Here is a 16,090-nt window from a genome sequence, read left to right as displayed (position 1 = left end):
TTCAGGTCTTTCCAGAGATGTTCAATGGGATTCAAGTCTGGGCTCTGGCTGGGCCACTCAAGGACATTCACAGACTTGTCCCGAAGCCACTCCTTCGTTGTCTTGGCTGTGTGCTTAGGGTCGTTGTCGTGTTGAAAGGTAAACCTTCGCCCCAGTCTGAGGTCCTGAGCGCTCTGGAGCAGGTTTTCATCAAGGATCTCTCTTTACTATGCTCCATTCACCTTTCCCTCGATCCTGACTAGTCTCCCAGTTCCTGCCGCTGAAAAACATCCCCACAGCATGATGCTGCCACCACCATGCTTCACTGTAGGGATGGTATTAGCAAGGTGATGAGAGGTGCCTGGTTTCCTCCAGACGTGACGTTTGGCATTCAGGCCAAAGAGTTCAATCTTGGTTTCATCAGACCAGAGAATCTTGTTTCTCATGGTCTGAGAGTCCTTTAGGTGCTTTCCGGCAAACTCCAAGTGGGCTGTCATGTGCCTTTTACTGAGCAGAGGCTTCCGTCTGGCCACTCTACCATAAAGGCCTGATTGGTGGAGTGCTGCAGAGATGGTTGTCCTTCTGGAAGGTTCTCCCATCTCCACAGAGGAACGCTGGAGCTCTGTCAGAGTGACCATCGGGTTCTTGGTCACCTCCCTGACCAAGGCCCTTCTCCCCCGATTGCTCAGTTTGGCTGGGCGGCCTGCTCTAGGAAGAGTCCTGGTGGATCCAAATATCTTCCATTTACGAATGATGGAGACCACTGTGCTCTTCGGGACCTTCAAAGCTGTAGACATTTTTTTGTACCCTTCCCCAGATCTGTGCCTCGATACAATCCTGTCTTGGAGGTCCACAGACAATTCCTTTGACTTCATGGCTTGGTTTCTGCTCTGACATGCACTGTCAACAGTGGGACCTTATATAGGCAGGTGTGTGCCTTTCCAAATCATGTCCGATCAATTGAATTTACTACAGGTGGACTCCAATCAAGATGTAGAAACATCTCAAGGATGATCCGTGGAAACAGGATGAACCTGAGCTCAATTTTGACTGTCATAGCAAAGGGTGTGAATACTTATGTACATGCAATATTCCAGTTTTTTATTTTTGATAAATTTGCAAAAATTTCTACAAAACCTTTTTCACTTTGTCATTATGGGGTATTGTGTGTAGATTGATGAGAAAAAAAGGAATTTAATCCATTTTGGAATAAGGCTGTAACATAACAAAATGTGGGGAAAGTGAAGGGGTGTGAATACTTTCCGGATGCACTGTATATATTATATATATATACAATTTACCTCAAAGTTGTTAAATGGCAGAACAAGCTTGTTTCATGCTCAATGCACTCATCAGCTGCAATATATATATATATATATATATATATATATACATCACCCTTTTTCGAGTGGTGTGTGTTTTCCTCAAGCTCGGGTCCTCTACCAGAGGCCCGGGAGTTTGAGGGTTCTGTGCAGTATCTTCGCTGTTCCTAGGACCACACTCTTCTGGACAGAGACCCCAGATGTTGTTCCAGGAATCTGTTGGAGCCACTCCCCCAGTTTGGGGGTCATAGCCCCTAGTGCGCCTATTACCACTGGGACTACTGTGGATTTGAACTTCCACATCCGATCTAGTTCTTCCTTCAGCCCTTGGTGTTTCTCTAGCTTCTCATGCTCTTTCTTCCTGATGTTGCCGTCACTTGGGATTGCTACATCGATCACTACTGCTGTCTTCTGTTCCTTGTCGACCACTACATTGTGTGGTTGGTTAGCCAGCACCTGCTTGTCAGTCTGGAACTTGAAGTCCCACAGGATCTTAGCTCTGCCATTCTCAACCACCTTTGGCAGTGTCTCCCGGAGCCGGCCCAAGGCTTTATGGGGCCCTAAGCAGAATTTGATTTGGGCACCCCTCCCCTCCCGCCCACCCCGAAACAAATCCCACCTCCCACTACCGACAATATTATGTCCATGCTTGATCGTTACCATACCATTGTCATGACTTACTACTGTGCTGGAAAGTCTTAAAATAAACCAGCAGAAATCCATTTACTTAACAAGTTAACTATTTTAATTGCTTTTGAACTGTGCAAAAGTGCAGAACAGTAACAAAGAAATCAATTATTTTCTTATGTAAAATGCAAATGCAAAAACAGACAATATTAAATAGATAAAATAGAAACTTAAATAATGACATACAATGAACAGAGGAACTTCTAACATCTAACAATATAACAATAAAGATTAAAGAATATGTAGATGAATAAAAACTTTTTGGAAAACTATGGTGTTCAAAGGTGTGCTAATGGTTCAGAAAATATCCCAAAATAAAGTGCTTTAATTTATCATTCTCCTTAAAATCTTTGTTTCCTGGCTTTTCTGGAGGCAAAGTCATTTAGGACATTATTGTTGGAGATCACACGGCCAACTGTATTGTTAATGCTTATAAGTGCCAGTCCACTCAATCTCTCTTAAGCCATGGAAGATCTTAAGTATGTTATTATCAATTTCAGCTTGGAAAAGCTGCGCTCTGCAGAAGCTACAGTCACAGTTCTGGAAGACTCTCCATTTTTGTAGCCAGTTCACTCCCATCAATGTCCGCTGCTTCTCCCATTTCCTGTACACTATCCCAGCCCCTTGGTTATGCAAAAAATACTCAGCCACTAATTCACAGTTCCAGGGAATGAACATGTAAGTCTCGTGTTTTGAGTAAAGTCCAGAGTCCAAGAGAAAGTCAAAGGGTAACTATGAGTTCAGAGTTCCAGGGATGTGGAAAAGTGAGTATGGGCAGTTCAGAGTTCCAGGGAAATTGATGTGTGTGTGGGGGGGATTATGAAAGGAGAAAATGAGAATGATGAGGCTGAGTGTGGGGGTATTTACAGTTGTTTGGCCTACCACACCGGAGTGTGGTAGAACCTGTCCAGTGATTACGTTGGTATCTTGGAATACAGTCTGTCTCTAAATCCAGATGGGAAGGCTTGCCATCTATTTCACTGGAAAAATCCAGAAAAACCAAAAAACAACACAAAAAAACCCCGAGTAATTTAGATTTTTGAGCAGGCTGGACACATACACAAAATGGCCAACCAGTAAAGCCACAAGTTTGCTTTTTATTTTTTTATTTTTGGAGTGGTAATAGACAGAAAGTTCTGGAAATTTCCAAGCACGTCAAAACTCATTCAAAAGCTAGCAACCACAGCTGAAGTTAGGCTAACTCTCCTATATGCTCACTGTAATTAGCTACCACTTTGGTAAGGTCTAAGTTGTCTCCTGTAAAATCCGTTTTAGTTGTATTCCTGGGTTTTCTTCCACTACTTATTTGATTTACATCCTTGATCAGCACTGCTCTGAAAATGGTGCTCTCACTGTCTTGCCACACACGAAGCAAAGAAAGAAAAAAACAACTCACGCACACCCAGTGAGACTGGAGCAGGTGGGTGGGACCAGCTGCCGTCAGCTAGTTGCTGCTTGGCTGGAACCAACTTATCATTTTACTCAAATTTGAATTGGATATTAAATATCCTATGAGCTTTGGCACTACATTTATTACTTATTGGGTAAAATTACTTAACTATAACAATTCTATAGTTTGTTTACATATATATATGTAGTCCATTATATTATGTGGGTTACAGCTCCAAACAAGGGCACATGTGAAGGTCTGGGTAGATTAGATGGTAAGCGAACAGTCAGTTCTCAAAGTCAGTGTGTTGGATGCAGGAGAAATGGGCAGGAGTAAAGACCTGAGTGACTTTGACAAGGGCCAAATTGTTATGGCCAGACGACAGGGTCAGAGCATCTCTGAAATGGCTTGTGGGGTGCTCTCGGTCAGCAGTGGTGAGTACCTGCCAACAGTGGTTTGAGGAGCGACAAACCGGTGACGGGATGTTGATGGCAATGAAGGCTATCCTGTCTGGTCCGAACCGACCAAAGGTCTACTGTGGCACAAGTCACAGAACATTTTAATGATCGTTACAGGAGGCATGTGTCACAATCGGTGGTCACTGCCCTTTATGGAGGACGCCTGTGCGTGACTTTGTTTAACGTGGGGAGACTGGTGCACAGACAGCCACTACACGGTCCTTGAAAGATCTGGGTCAGGATCCAGTGGCATGGAGGCCCATTTCTGCTGCAGCCTTCATCCGCCTTCCCAGCCGTTGTGATGCTTCCCTAACGTCAGCCATCACCCTCCCCCTGTTCCACCGTTGAGGTCTTGGTTGGATTGTTCTTTGTCAGGGATTTCCCCTTTGACACCACTGCCATGGGTGACCCTACCAGGAGCAACAACAAGGTGGCAATCCACGAAGAAGTGTGTCACAATACCCAGTGCATCGCATCCTGCTATGTATGGCACTGCATAGACCGGTCAGAGTGCCCATAATGACCCCTGTCCACCATTGAAAACACCTTCAGTGCGCACTGGAGCATCAGAACTGGACCTTGGAGCTGTAAAAGAAGGTCACCAGGTCTGATGAATCTCATTTTCTTTTAGATCATGTGGAGGGCAGTGTACCTGTGCATGGTTTACCTGGGGAAGTGATGGCACCAGGATACACTGTGGGAAGATGACAAGCTGGTGGATAGCCGTTTACGTGTGCGCTGTTTACCTCAGGAAGTGATGGCACAAGGGTGCACTTTCGGAAGACGACAAGCTGGTGGCGGGAGTGTGATGCGCTGGGCAATGTTTTGCTGGAACAGCCTGGGTCTGACCATTCATTTGGAAGTCAATTTGGCATTTGTCAGTTATCTAAACATTATTGCAGACCAGGTAAACCCCTTCACGGTAATGGTATTCCCAGATGGCACTGGCCTCTTTTAGCAGGATAATGCACCTTGCCACACTGCACACCTTTTTGGGGAATGGTTTCAAGAACATGATGAAGTGTTCAAGGTGTTGCCCTGGTCTCCAAATTCTCCAGATCTCAATCCGATTGAGCATCTGTGGGATGTGCTGGGCAATGTTTTGCTGGAACAGCCTGGGTCTGACCATTTATTTGGAAGTCAATTTGGCATTTGTCAGTTATCTAAACATTATTGCAGACCAGGTAAACCCCTTCATGGTAATGGTATTCCCAGATGGCACTGGCCTCTTTCAGCAGGATAATGCACCCTGCTACACTGCACACCTTTTTGGGGAATGGTTTGAAGAACATGATGAAGTGTTCAAGGTGTTGCCCTGGTCTCCAAATTCTCCAGATCTCAATCTGATTGAGCATCTGTGGGATGTGCTCGACTGACAAGTCTGGTCCATGGCAGCTCTACCTCGCAACTTACAGGACTTGAAGTATCTGCTGCTAATATTTTGGTGCCAGATACCACAGGACACCTTCAGGGGTCTTGGAAGAGTCCATGACTCAGCAGGATGGCGCTGTTTTGGCGGCATACAGAGGACCAAAAACATATTAGGCAGGTGGTCATAATGTTTTGGCTCATCTGTGAACATCCAATTAGTCATCCAGATAGTTAAAATATCCAGCAGAAGTTTAAAGCTATTCACTGGATGTTAGTTTTCAGTTTAAACAGTTTCAAACTGAAAACTAACATCCAGTGAAAAGATTAAAACTAGCGCTGTGGATCGATTTGTTAGTTGTTGTTTTTTTTTTTTTAATTTGACTAATTAATTGCACGATTTAGTGTGATTAATTGCGATTAATTTATTTTTTCTTAAGCCTGAAGCTTGTAATAATGGGTATTTAAATGAACAATAACGGAATTAATGTAGAATCAATACAAAGGAATTATATTTAAATTCAAATACTATTGTTTAATAGCATCTTCTTAACTTTGAACACAGATTCTCTCCTGTGAACTACAGATTTCCAGTAAAACAATCAAGGCCATCAAAGCTGACTGTCGGCTTGAAGGGTATATTTCTTATACTCACTAGCAGAATGAATAATAAAACCCAGGCCTATATGTTAAATGCTAGTTGAATTTCAAAACCATCAAGGCCGTTAAAATTAGATATCAGCTTAGTAGGCAATAATTTCTTGTATGCTCTAATATAAATGATAATTAACAACAAAAAATGTGTTCCATGTTCAAGTGCCAGTTTGAATTTAAAGTGTTGTGCATTCACCACGTCCATTACGTGTTCATTATATGTTCATCACAGAGCCCCATATGCTCCCCGATGGCATGGCATAATAGAATATCTAATATTCTCCATGAGGGGATGAGTGCTGGGAACAAATAAAACCTACTGCTAAGAAAGTGGAGACGAAGGTCACGCGCTGTAGCAGTCTGGCGAGGAGCAGAGCAGGGAAAAAGACAGCGCTCCATGCACCGACAAGTAGGAGGGCGAGCATACAACCGAATCCCCCGACATGTCTGCGTACAGCCTTACACAGTCGCCACAGGAAGTAAACAAAATACAGCTGCGTTAGTTACGTTATTTTTTTTCAACACGTTAAATATCTCTACTACTACTTTCGGCTGCTCCCGTTAGGGGTTGCCACAGCGGATCATCCGTTTCCATTTCTTCCTGTCTTCTGCATCTTCTTCTGTCACACCAGCCACCTGCATGTCTTCCCTCACCACATCCATAAACCTCTTCTTTGGCCTTCCTCTTCTCCTCTTCCCTGGCAGCTCCATAATCAGCATCCTTCTCCCAATATACCCAGCATCTCTCCTCCACACATGTCCAAGCCATCTCAATCTTGCCTCTCTTGCTTTGTCTCCAAACCATCCAACCTGAGCTGTCCCTCTAATATAATCATTCCTAATCCTGTCCTTCTTCGTTACTCCCAGTGAAAATCTTAGCATCTTCAACTCTGCCACCTCCAGCTCCGCCTCCTGTCTTTTCGTCAGTGCCACTGTCTCCAAACCATATAACATAGCTGGTCTCACAACCATCTTGTAAACTTTCCCTTTAACGCTTGCTGGTACCCTTCTGTCGCAAATCACTCCTGACACACTTCTCCACCCACTCCACCCTGCCTGCACTCTCTTTTTCACCTCTCTACTGCACTCCCCGTTACTTTGGACAGTTGACCCCAAGTATTTAAACTCAAATGCCTTTGTCACCTCCACTCCTTGCATCCTGACCATTCCACTGTCCTCCCTCTCATTCACGCATAGGTATTCCGTCTTGCTCCTACTGACTTTCATTCCTCTTCTCTCCAGTGCATACCTCCACCTGTCCAGGCTCTCCTCAACCTGCACCCTACTCTCGCTACAGATCAAAATGTCATGCGCCAACATCATCGTCCATGGAGACTCCTGCCTGATCTTGTCTGTCAACCTGTCCATCACCATTGCAAACAAGAAAGGGCTCAGAGCCGATCCTTGATGTAATCCCACCTCCACCTTGAACCCATCTGTCATTCCAACCGCACACCTCACCATTGTCACACTTCCCTCATACGTATCCTGCACCACTCCTACATACTTCTCTGCAACTCCTGACTTCCTCATACAATACCACACCTCCTCTCTCGGCACTCTGTCATAAGCTTTCTCTAAATCTACAAAGACACAATGCAACTCTTTCTGGCCTTCTCTATACTTCTCAATCAACATTCTCAAAGCAAACATGGCATCTGTGGTGCTCTTTCGTGGCATGAAACCGTACTGCTGCTCGCTGATCATCCCCTCTCCTCTTAACCTAGCTTCTATTACTCTTCCCCAAATCTTCATGCTGTGGCTGATCAACTTTATACCTCTGTAGTTGTTACAGTTCTGCACATCGCCCTTGTTCTTGAAAATCGGTACCAGTGTGCTTCTTCTTCACTCCTCAGGCATCCTCTCACTTTCCAGGATTGTGTCAAACAATCTAGTTAAAAACTCCACTGCCATCTCTCCTAAACATCTCCATGCCTCCACAGGTATGTCATCAGGACCAACTGCCTTTCCACTCTTCATCCTCTTCATAGCTGCCCTCACTTCCTCCTTGTTAATCCACTGAACTTCCTGATTCACTATCCTCACATCATCCAACCTTCTCTCTCTCTCATTTTCTTCATTCATCAGCCCCTCAAAGTATTCCTTCCACCTTCTTAGCACCCGCTCCTCACTTGTCAGCACATTTCCATCTCTATCCTTCATCGCCCTAACTTGCTGCACATCCTTTGCAGCTTGGTCCCTCTGTCTAGCCAATCGATACAAGTCCTTTTCTCCTTCCTTAGTGTCTAACCTGTCATACAACTCACCATACGCCTTTTCCTTTGCCTTTGCCACCTCTCTCTTTGCTTTACGCTGCATCTCCTTGTACTCCTGTCTACTTTCTTCATCTCTCTTACTATCCCACTTCTTCTTTGCCAACCTTTTCCTCTGTATAATTTGCTGTACTTCCTCATTCCACCACCAAGTCTCCTTGTCTTCCTTCCTCTGTCCTGATGACACACCAAGTACCTTCCTAGCTGTCTCCCTCACTATTACTGCAGTGGTTGTCCAGCCATCTGGCAACTCTTCACTACCACCCAGTGCCTGTCTTAACTCCTGCCTGAACTCCACACAACAGTCTTCCTTCTTCAACTTCCACCATTTGATCTTCGGCTGTGTCTTCACTCGCTTCCTCTTCTTGGTCTCCAAAGTCATCCTACAGACCACCATCCGATGCTGCCTAGCTACGTTCTCCCCTGTCACCACCTTGCAGTCTCCAATCCCTTTTAGATGGTGCCTTCTACATAAGATATACACTCACAGGCCACTTTATTAGGCACACCTGTCCAACTGCTCGTTAATGCAAATTTCTAATCAGCCAATCACATGGCAGCAACTCAATGCATTTAGGCATGTAGACATGGTCAAGACGATCTGCTGCAGTTCAAACCGAGCATCAGAATGGGGAAGAAAGGTGATTTAAGTGACTTTGAACGTGGCATGGTTGTTGGTGCCAGACGGGCTGGTCTGAGTATTTCAGAAACTGCTGATCTACTGGGATTTTCACGCACATCCATCTCTAGGGTTTACAGAGAATGGTCCGAAAAAGAGAAAATATCCAGTGAGCGGCAGTTCTGTGGGCGAAAATGCCTTGTTGATGCCAGAGGTCAGAGGAGAATGGCCAGACTGGTTCGAGCTGATAGAAAGGCAACAGTAACTCAAATAACCACTCATTACAACCGAGGTATGCAGAAGAGCATCTCTGAACGCACAACACGTCGAACCTTGAGGCAGATGGGCTACAGCAGCAGAAGACCACACTGGGTGCCACTCCTGTCAGCTAAGAACAGGAAACTGAGGCTACAATTCGCACAGGCTCACCAAAATTGGACAATAGAAGATTGGAAAAACGTTGCCTGGTCTGATGAGTCTCGATTTCTGCTGCGACATTCGGATGGTAGGGTCAGAATTTGGCGTCAACAACATGAAAGCATGGATCCATCCTGCCTTGTATCAACGCTTCAGGCTGCTGGTGGTGGTGTAATGGTGTGGGGGATATTTTCTTGGCACACTTTGGGCCCCTTAGTACCAATTGAGCATCGTGTCAACGCCACAGCCTACCTGAGTATTGTTGCTGACCATGTCCATCCCTTTATGACCACAGTGTTCCCATCTTCTGATGGCTACTTCCAGCAGGATAATGCGCCATGTCATAAAGCTCGAATCATCTCAGACGGGTTTCTTGAACATGACAATGAGTTCACTGTACTCAAATGGCCTCCACAGTCACCAGATCTCAATCCAATAGAGCACCTTTGGGATGTGGTGGACCGGGACATTCGCATCATGGATGTGCAGCCGACAAATCTGCAGCAACTGCGTGATGCTATCATGTCAATATGGACCAAACTCTCTGAGGAATGTTTCCAGTACCTTGTTGAATCTATGCCACGAAGGATTAAGGCAGTTCTGAAGGCAAAAGGGGGTCCAACCCGGTACTAGCAAGGTGTACCTAATAAAGTGGCCAGTGAGTGTAGTCCACCTGTGTGCACTTTCCTCCACTCTTGCACGTCACCCTGTGTTCCTCCCTCTTCTTGAAATATGTATTCACCACAGCCATTTCCATCCTTTTCGCAAAATCCACCACCATCTGTCCTTCCACATTTCTCTTCTTGACTCCATACCTTCCCATTACCTCCTCATCACCTCTGTTCCCTTCACCAACATGTCCATTGAAGTCCGCTCCAATCACCACTCTCTCCTCCTTGGGTACCCTCCCCCCCACGTCGTCCAACTCACTCCAGAATTCTTCTTTTTCATCCATCTCACACCCAACTTGTGGGGCATATGCGCTGATAACTTTCAGCAATAAACCTTCAATTTCCAGCTTCATACTCATCACTCTGTCTGACACTCTCTTCACCTCCAGCACGCTCTTGACATACTCTTCCTTCAGAATTACCCCTACCCCATTTCTCCTCCCATTCACACCATGGTAGAAGAGTTTGAACCCACCTCCGATACTCCTGGCCTTACTCCCCTTCCACCTGGTCTCTTGCACACACAGTATGCCTACCTTTCTTCTTTCCATCATGTCAGCCAGCTCTCTCCCTTTACCAGTCATAGTGCCAACATTCAAAGTTCCAACTCTCACCTCCACATCTACCCTTCCTCCTCTCTAGCTGCCTCGGACATGCTTTCCCCTCTCCTTCTCCTTCGCCCAACAGTAGCTTAGTTTCCACCGACACCCTGCTGGTTAACAGTACCGGTGGCGGTCGTTGGTAACCCGGGCCTCGACCGAACAGGTATGTAAGTCTTATTTATGATCCGCATATTTGATTTGGCAAAGATTTTACCCTGGATGCCCTACCTGACGCAACCCTCCCCATTTGTCCGGGCTTGGGACCGGCACTAAGGATGCACTGGCTTGTGCATCCTCAGTGGCTGGGTTCAACACGTTAAATATATTGCAGATTAATCGCAAAAATTAACGTGTAAATTTTGACGGCACTAATTAACACCTTCCAGGACATAAAGACTGCTCCTACAAAATGTATGCTGCCATAATGGTGAAGAACAGTATGATATTGTATGAACTGTGTGGTACTGGTAGTAATTTTTTTCCGCCCACTTTTTCTCCGCATTTGTACATGGTCAATTACCCCACTTTTCCGAGCCGTCCCGGTCGCTGCTCCACCCCCTCTGCCGATACAGGGAGGGCTGCAGACTACCACATGCCTCCTCCGATACACGTGGAGTCGCCAGCCGCTTCTTTTCACCTGACAGTGAGGTGTTTCGCCAGGGGGACATAGTGTGTGGTTGGATCACGCTATTCCCCCCCAGCCCCCCCCCCCCCCAACAGGGGCCCCGACCGACCAGAGGAGGTACTAGTGCAGCGTCCAGGACACACCCACATCCGACACCCATTGGTAGTAATTTTTAAGGCTTAGAATACTTAATAGATATATCTTCATGTTTAGAACTGTTGTTTTTCTCTATTTAAATATAAAGTATGAGTTTCAGGCTGCAAAACCTTTTCTGAAATGGATGTGTGGCAGTTGTGAATGAAACTGCTCATATAATTGCTGTTTGGCTAAGGCAGGTTTGCATACTGCAGTCAGCCATGTCTTGTCACAGCGTGGACAAGCAGTTATTGATTATTGTTAACTGTGATTAATTGCAAATCATTCTACTTCACATCTAGTATTGGTTTAGCACAAGGATAAAACGTTGATTGCTATGACAGTTTCACAACTGATGATCCACAAGGATGCATATTAATGGATCTTGTGCAAAAGAGCTCCGCAAATGTTTTGCATTTGGTGAGCTGTCTTGACAATCTGGCATGGTCGGTCGTATTCTTCCTTTCCTGTTTAACAAAATGATCAGTGTAAAAATCGGAGGCCCGTGAAACTAAAAGTTACTATTTAAATGTGTTTCTTTTCCTTGTTCATGTCATTAAGATTTCAGCTCTTGAAGTGTTTCCTCTCGAGTCCTTTGTAATACTGGAAATAATTACGCTATAGAGACTCAAATACATTTGAAGGAACAGTTGATCATAAAAGCACTCTCAAAGTGATGCCAATACACTTGGCTGAGTATTTTTCAAAGTACACTAATGAGCCAAAACATTATGACCACATGCCTAATATGCTGTTGGGTCCCCCACGTGCCACCAAACAGCACTGACCCGCCGAGTCATGGACTCTTCAAGACCCTGAAGGTGTCCTGTGGTATCTGGCACCAAAATTAGCAGCAGATCCTTCAAGTCCTATAAGTTGCAAGGAAGAGCCGCCGTGGATCAGACTTGTCAGTCTAGCACATCCCACAGATGCTCAATCAGATTGAGCACATTATCCTGCTGAAAGAGGCCACTGCCATCAGGGAATAATGCCATTGCCATGAAGGGATGTACCTGGTCTGCAACAATGTTTAGGTTGGTGGCATGTGTCAAATTGGCCTCCACATGAATGGCCAGACCTAGGGTTTCCCAGCAGAGCATTTCCCAGCGCATCACCTTTCCTCCACTGGCTTGTCGTCTTCCCTCAGTGCATCCTGGTGCCATCACTTCCCCAGGTAAACGGTGCACATGTACACAGGCATCCATGTGATCTAAAAGAAAATGGGAGTCATCAGATCAAGCAACCTTCTTAGACTGCTTCAAGGTCCAGTTGTGATGCTCACATGCCAATTGAAGGGGCTTTCAATTGTGGACAGGGGTCATCATGGGCACTCTGACTGGTCTGCGGCTATACAGCGCCATACACAGCAAGGTGTGATGCACTGTGTATTGTGACACATTCCTTCCATAAACATCATTAAAATTTTCTGTGACTTGTGGCATTGGTTCGGATCAGACAGGATAGCCCTCGTTGCCCTCACGCATCGATAAACCTTGGGCGCCCAACATCCTTTTCCTAGTTTGTGGTTTGTCCCTCCTCGGACCACTGTCGGTAGGTACTCACTACTTTGTGATATTGGGCTATACAGATAAAATTGACTTTACTTGACTTGACTTCTGACTGGGAGCACCCCACAAGCCTCGCCGTTTCAGAGATGCTCTGGCCATAACAATCTGGCCCTTGTCAATGTTACTCAAGTCTTTACTCCTGCCCATTTTTCCTGCATCCAACACGTTGACTACAAGAACTGATTGTTGGTTTACCATCTAACCTACCTAACCTTGACATGTGCCCTTGTTTGGAGATGATCGTTATTCAGTTCACATGTGACTGGTCATAATGTTTTGGCTCATCGGTGTATATTGTTGTCAATATAGTGCATTTGGTTTTGACAGAAACTCAATGATTTCCTAAAAGGGTTTTCCCATCAAATGATGGTATAACTTCTCATAATTGCTTTTGTTTTTATCTCCACCAGCAGTGCTTGGTAGATGAGACAGGTTGTCAGAATAATATATGAACTTTGTTTCCCATTGAACCTCAGGCTTGTTCAGACCTTGTCTGCTCTTCATGGAAACCAGATCTCTATCTCCTTTTTTGGCAAGGACTGGGCATCAATAACCCATATGTCTTCGAAAGAAAGTCCAGCACAATATATTTGTAATGGGCAGCAGAGCTACTACAGCAGGCCTGGCCAATATGTGATTGATTAAATATTGATCCTGTATTGATACCATGAAGATGAACAGCAGCAAGTTACCGTTCCAGTGTGACTGGTATAGTGATCCCCCAACTGCCTCTCCTGAAACTTTCATTCATTGGTTTTCAAGACAGTCACTCAAGTTCCACAGCTTTGCGATTTCAGGGAAACCAGCTGCCAATGGCTGAGAAATGAGAAGTTGGCCCTGTGTAACAAAAGCTAACATTACTATGTCCTTCCCTGCATGGAGTGAAAGCTAACTTCATCACCTCCCTTTCCACTTTGCTGTCATCCCTGGCCTCCTTCCCTCTTTGTATGTATCCCCGCAGAAGCCCAAGGCCTCGTCCATGGACTCCGGCACAAAACTCACTCGCTCGCTTCCATGTCAGGTGCAAGTTAACCAAGGAGAAAATCTGTGAGTTGCTAAGCTGCTTCACAAACATGGACCTGACGTTATCTGTGCCAGTGTGTGGTTTATTCTGGTCCTTGTTTGAACATCTTGTTTAATGTTGCTGTCCTCTTCCTATTTCTAAACAGAAACACAGACCAGTGGCCACAAAAGCTCATCATGCAGCTAATTCCACAACAACTGCTGGTAAGATTGTTCCCCTTTCCCTATTTGTGAATGTGTGTTGCTGTGAGTCTTGTCTTGAAAGAAATGATTGGTTTATCAACAATGTGTAATTACATAAATCTGTCCCTCATTTTGTGCTTTGCTTTCTCTCTGTCCATGCAGACAACTCTAGGTCACCTGTTCAGAAACTCCCGAATGGTTCAGTTTCTCTTCACCAACAAAGACATGGAGTCGTTGAAGGGTCTATATCGTATCATGGCCAATGGTTTTGTAAGTTGCCTAGTGCCTCCCATTCAATCAACCTAAAACCCTCTCCTTTCCCCCACTGTCTCTAGTATTATTTATAAATCTCAATACATCTTCTTTGAGTCACACTGAGTGCAGATTCCACCTTTGTCCATCCAGAGGGTGAACTCTGAATAGGAAGTTTAACTGCAGTGCTGCATTGAAGACTCTAGATGGTGCAAGAGGCTATATCATTTATCACCCATGAACAAGCTAATAGGATTTTCAACAAGCATTGTCCTAACTAAAAAAAAAACTTATAAGTGGTTAGCCCAATTCAACTCCAGAAGGCTAACATGATGACAGGGATTTTCAATGTGGTGCATTGTCTCGGAATGATAATTAGCGTGACACCACAGAGAAATACTGGAAGCATGAAAAGTATTTGGTCTGTCTGAGCACTGTTTGTTTGCCTGAATTGTTATGGACAGTCCGCAAGTGTACCATATGAAGCAGGTTGATACCATTTACAGTCAGTTCATAAAACTGCTAAGTTTGAATGGGTAATGGCACTTTGGGCTTGCTCAGGACCATGCTATATTTTCTTAGGGTCCCATCTCGAGTCCTTACAATATCATTTGACCTCTCTTCAGGCCGGCTGTGTCCACTTCCCTCACACTACCTCACCCTGTGAAGTGAGGGTGCTAATGTTGCTCTACTCCTCCAAGAAGAGAATATTCATGGGCCTTATCCCAAACGACCAAAGTGGCTTTGTCAACGGCATCCGACAGGTCATCACAAACCACAAGCAGGTCCAGCAGCATCGAGCGGTGAGTTAGGCCGTATGACCCTGGAAGAAAGGAGGTGCATTGGCTGAGACTTTGGAGAAGCGGTAGGATACCGTAAATAAGCCCTTTTAGAATGGAAAAGAATCCAAGGAAGCTTAATAGAAAGTCAACGCAGGATGGACTGGAAGGTGGAGGATAGCTGAAATACTCAGGTAGGATTACTTGATAGTTGGTTCACTTGAGAGAGTGATGTTGTCTCTCCCACAGACAAGGCAGGCACGTAGACAGAATAGTCTCGTCCACTTCCCTGGATAAATGTTAGATCAATTTCTGTAGCTGTGTTCATTAATCTACAAGCACTGGCTCCTCTCCTGCACTTGACATGGAAGTTTCGCTAGCCGTTTCTTTTCTCTCTCTGATAACAGACATTTCCAACTTCCCAACATCTTCAGGACAGGGTGCTTTAAAGCATCTGTTTGAGATTAGCTGTCTTTTCCATCAAAATTACACTTAAGCTCACCGGATTAAGTCGAACAGAGGCTACGTAGCCTGCAGATGAAGTAACAGCCAGTCACAGAAATGCAGGATGGCGTGCAGTAATAATGGAAAGCCTCTTTGTGTTTAGCATGAGTTGAATAGCTTATCTTCTCACAGCCCTTCTTTTCTCATAAACGTTAATACTGCTTGTTTACAGGTATCCCGGTAGCGTAGTGGTCTCTATTCTGTTGCATACCAACATGGGGATCGCCAGTTTGAATCCCTGTGTTACCTCCGGCTTGATCGAGTGTCCCTACAGACACAGCTGGCCGTGTCTGTGGGTGGGAAGCCGGATCTGGGTATGTGTCCTGGTCGCTGCACTAGCGCCTCCTCTGGTTGGTCGGGGAACCTGTTTGGGGGGAGGGGGAACTAGGGGGAATAGCGTGATCCTCCCACGCGCTATGTCCTCCTGGCGAAACTCCTCACTATCAGGTGAAAAGAAGCAGCTGGCGACTCCACATGTATCGGAGGAAGCATGTGGTATGCAGCCCTCCCCGGATTGGCAGAGGCGGTGGAGCAGCAACCGGGACAGCTCGGAAGAGTGGGATAATTGGCTGGATGCAACT

At 45.4% G+C, this 16,090-nt stretch overlaps 1 protein-coding gene across 2 annotated transcripts in view; it reads left to right on the top strand.

The window, feature by feature from the left end:
• Nucleotides 1-16,090, top strand: part of med25 (mediator complex subunit 25) — a 49,527-nt gene that overhangs the window by 19,321 nt on the left and 14,116 nt on the right. For both annotated transcript variants that reach the window (XM_056288034.1, XM_056288033.1), the window contains exons 12-15: nucleotides 13,730-13,815; nucleotides 13,938-13,995; nucleotides 14,137-14,244; nucleotides 14,853-15,029. In XM_056288034.1, coding sequence (XP_056144009.1) covers nucleotides 13,730-13,815; nucleotides 13,938-13,995; nucleotides 14,137-14,244; nucleotides 14,853-15,029 — 429 coding nt within the window. The remainder of the gene's footprint in view (nucleotides 1-13,729; nucleotides 13,816-13,937; nucleotides 13,996-14,136; nucleotides 14,245-14,852; nucleotides 15,030-16,090) is intronic.

The sequence above is a fragment of the Lampris incognitus genome, chromosome 10 (genome assembly GCF_029633865.1).
Source record: "Lampris incognitus isolate fLamInc1 chromosome 10, fLamInc1.hap2, whole genome shotgun sequence".
Taxonomy (NCBI): Eukaryota; Metazoa; Chordata; class Actinopteri; order Lampriformes; family Lampridae; genus Lampris; species Lampris incognitus.
This window is presented reverse-complemented; position numbering and strand designations above follow the sequence as displayed.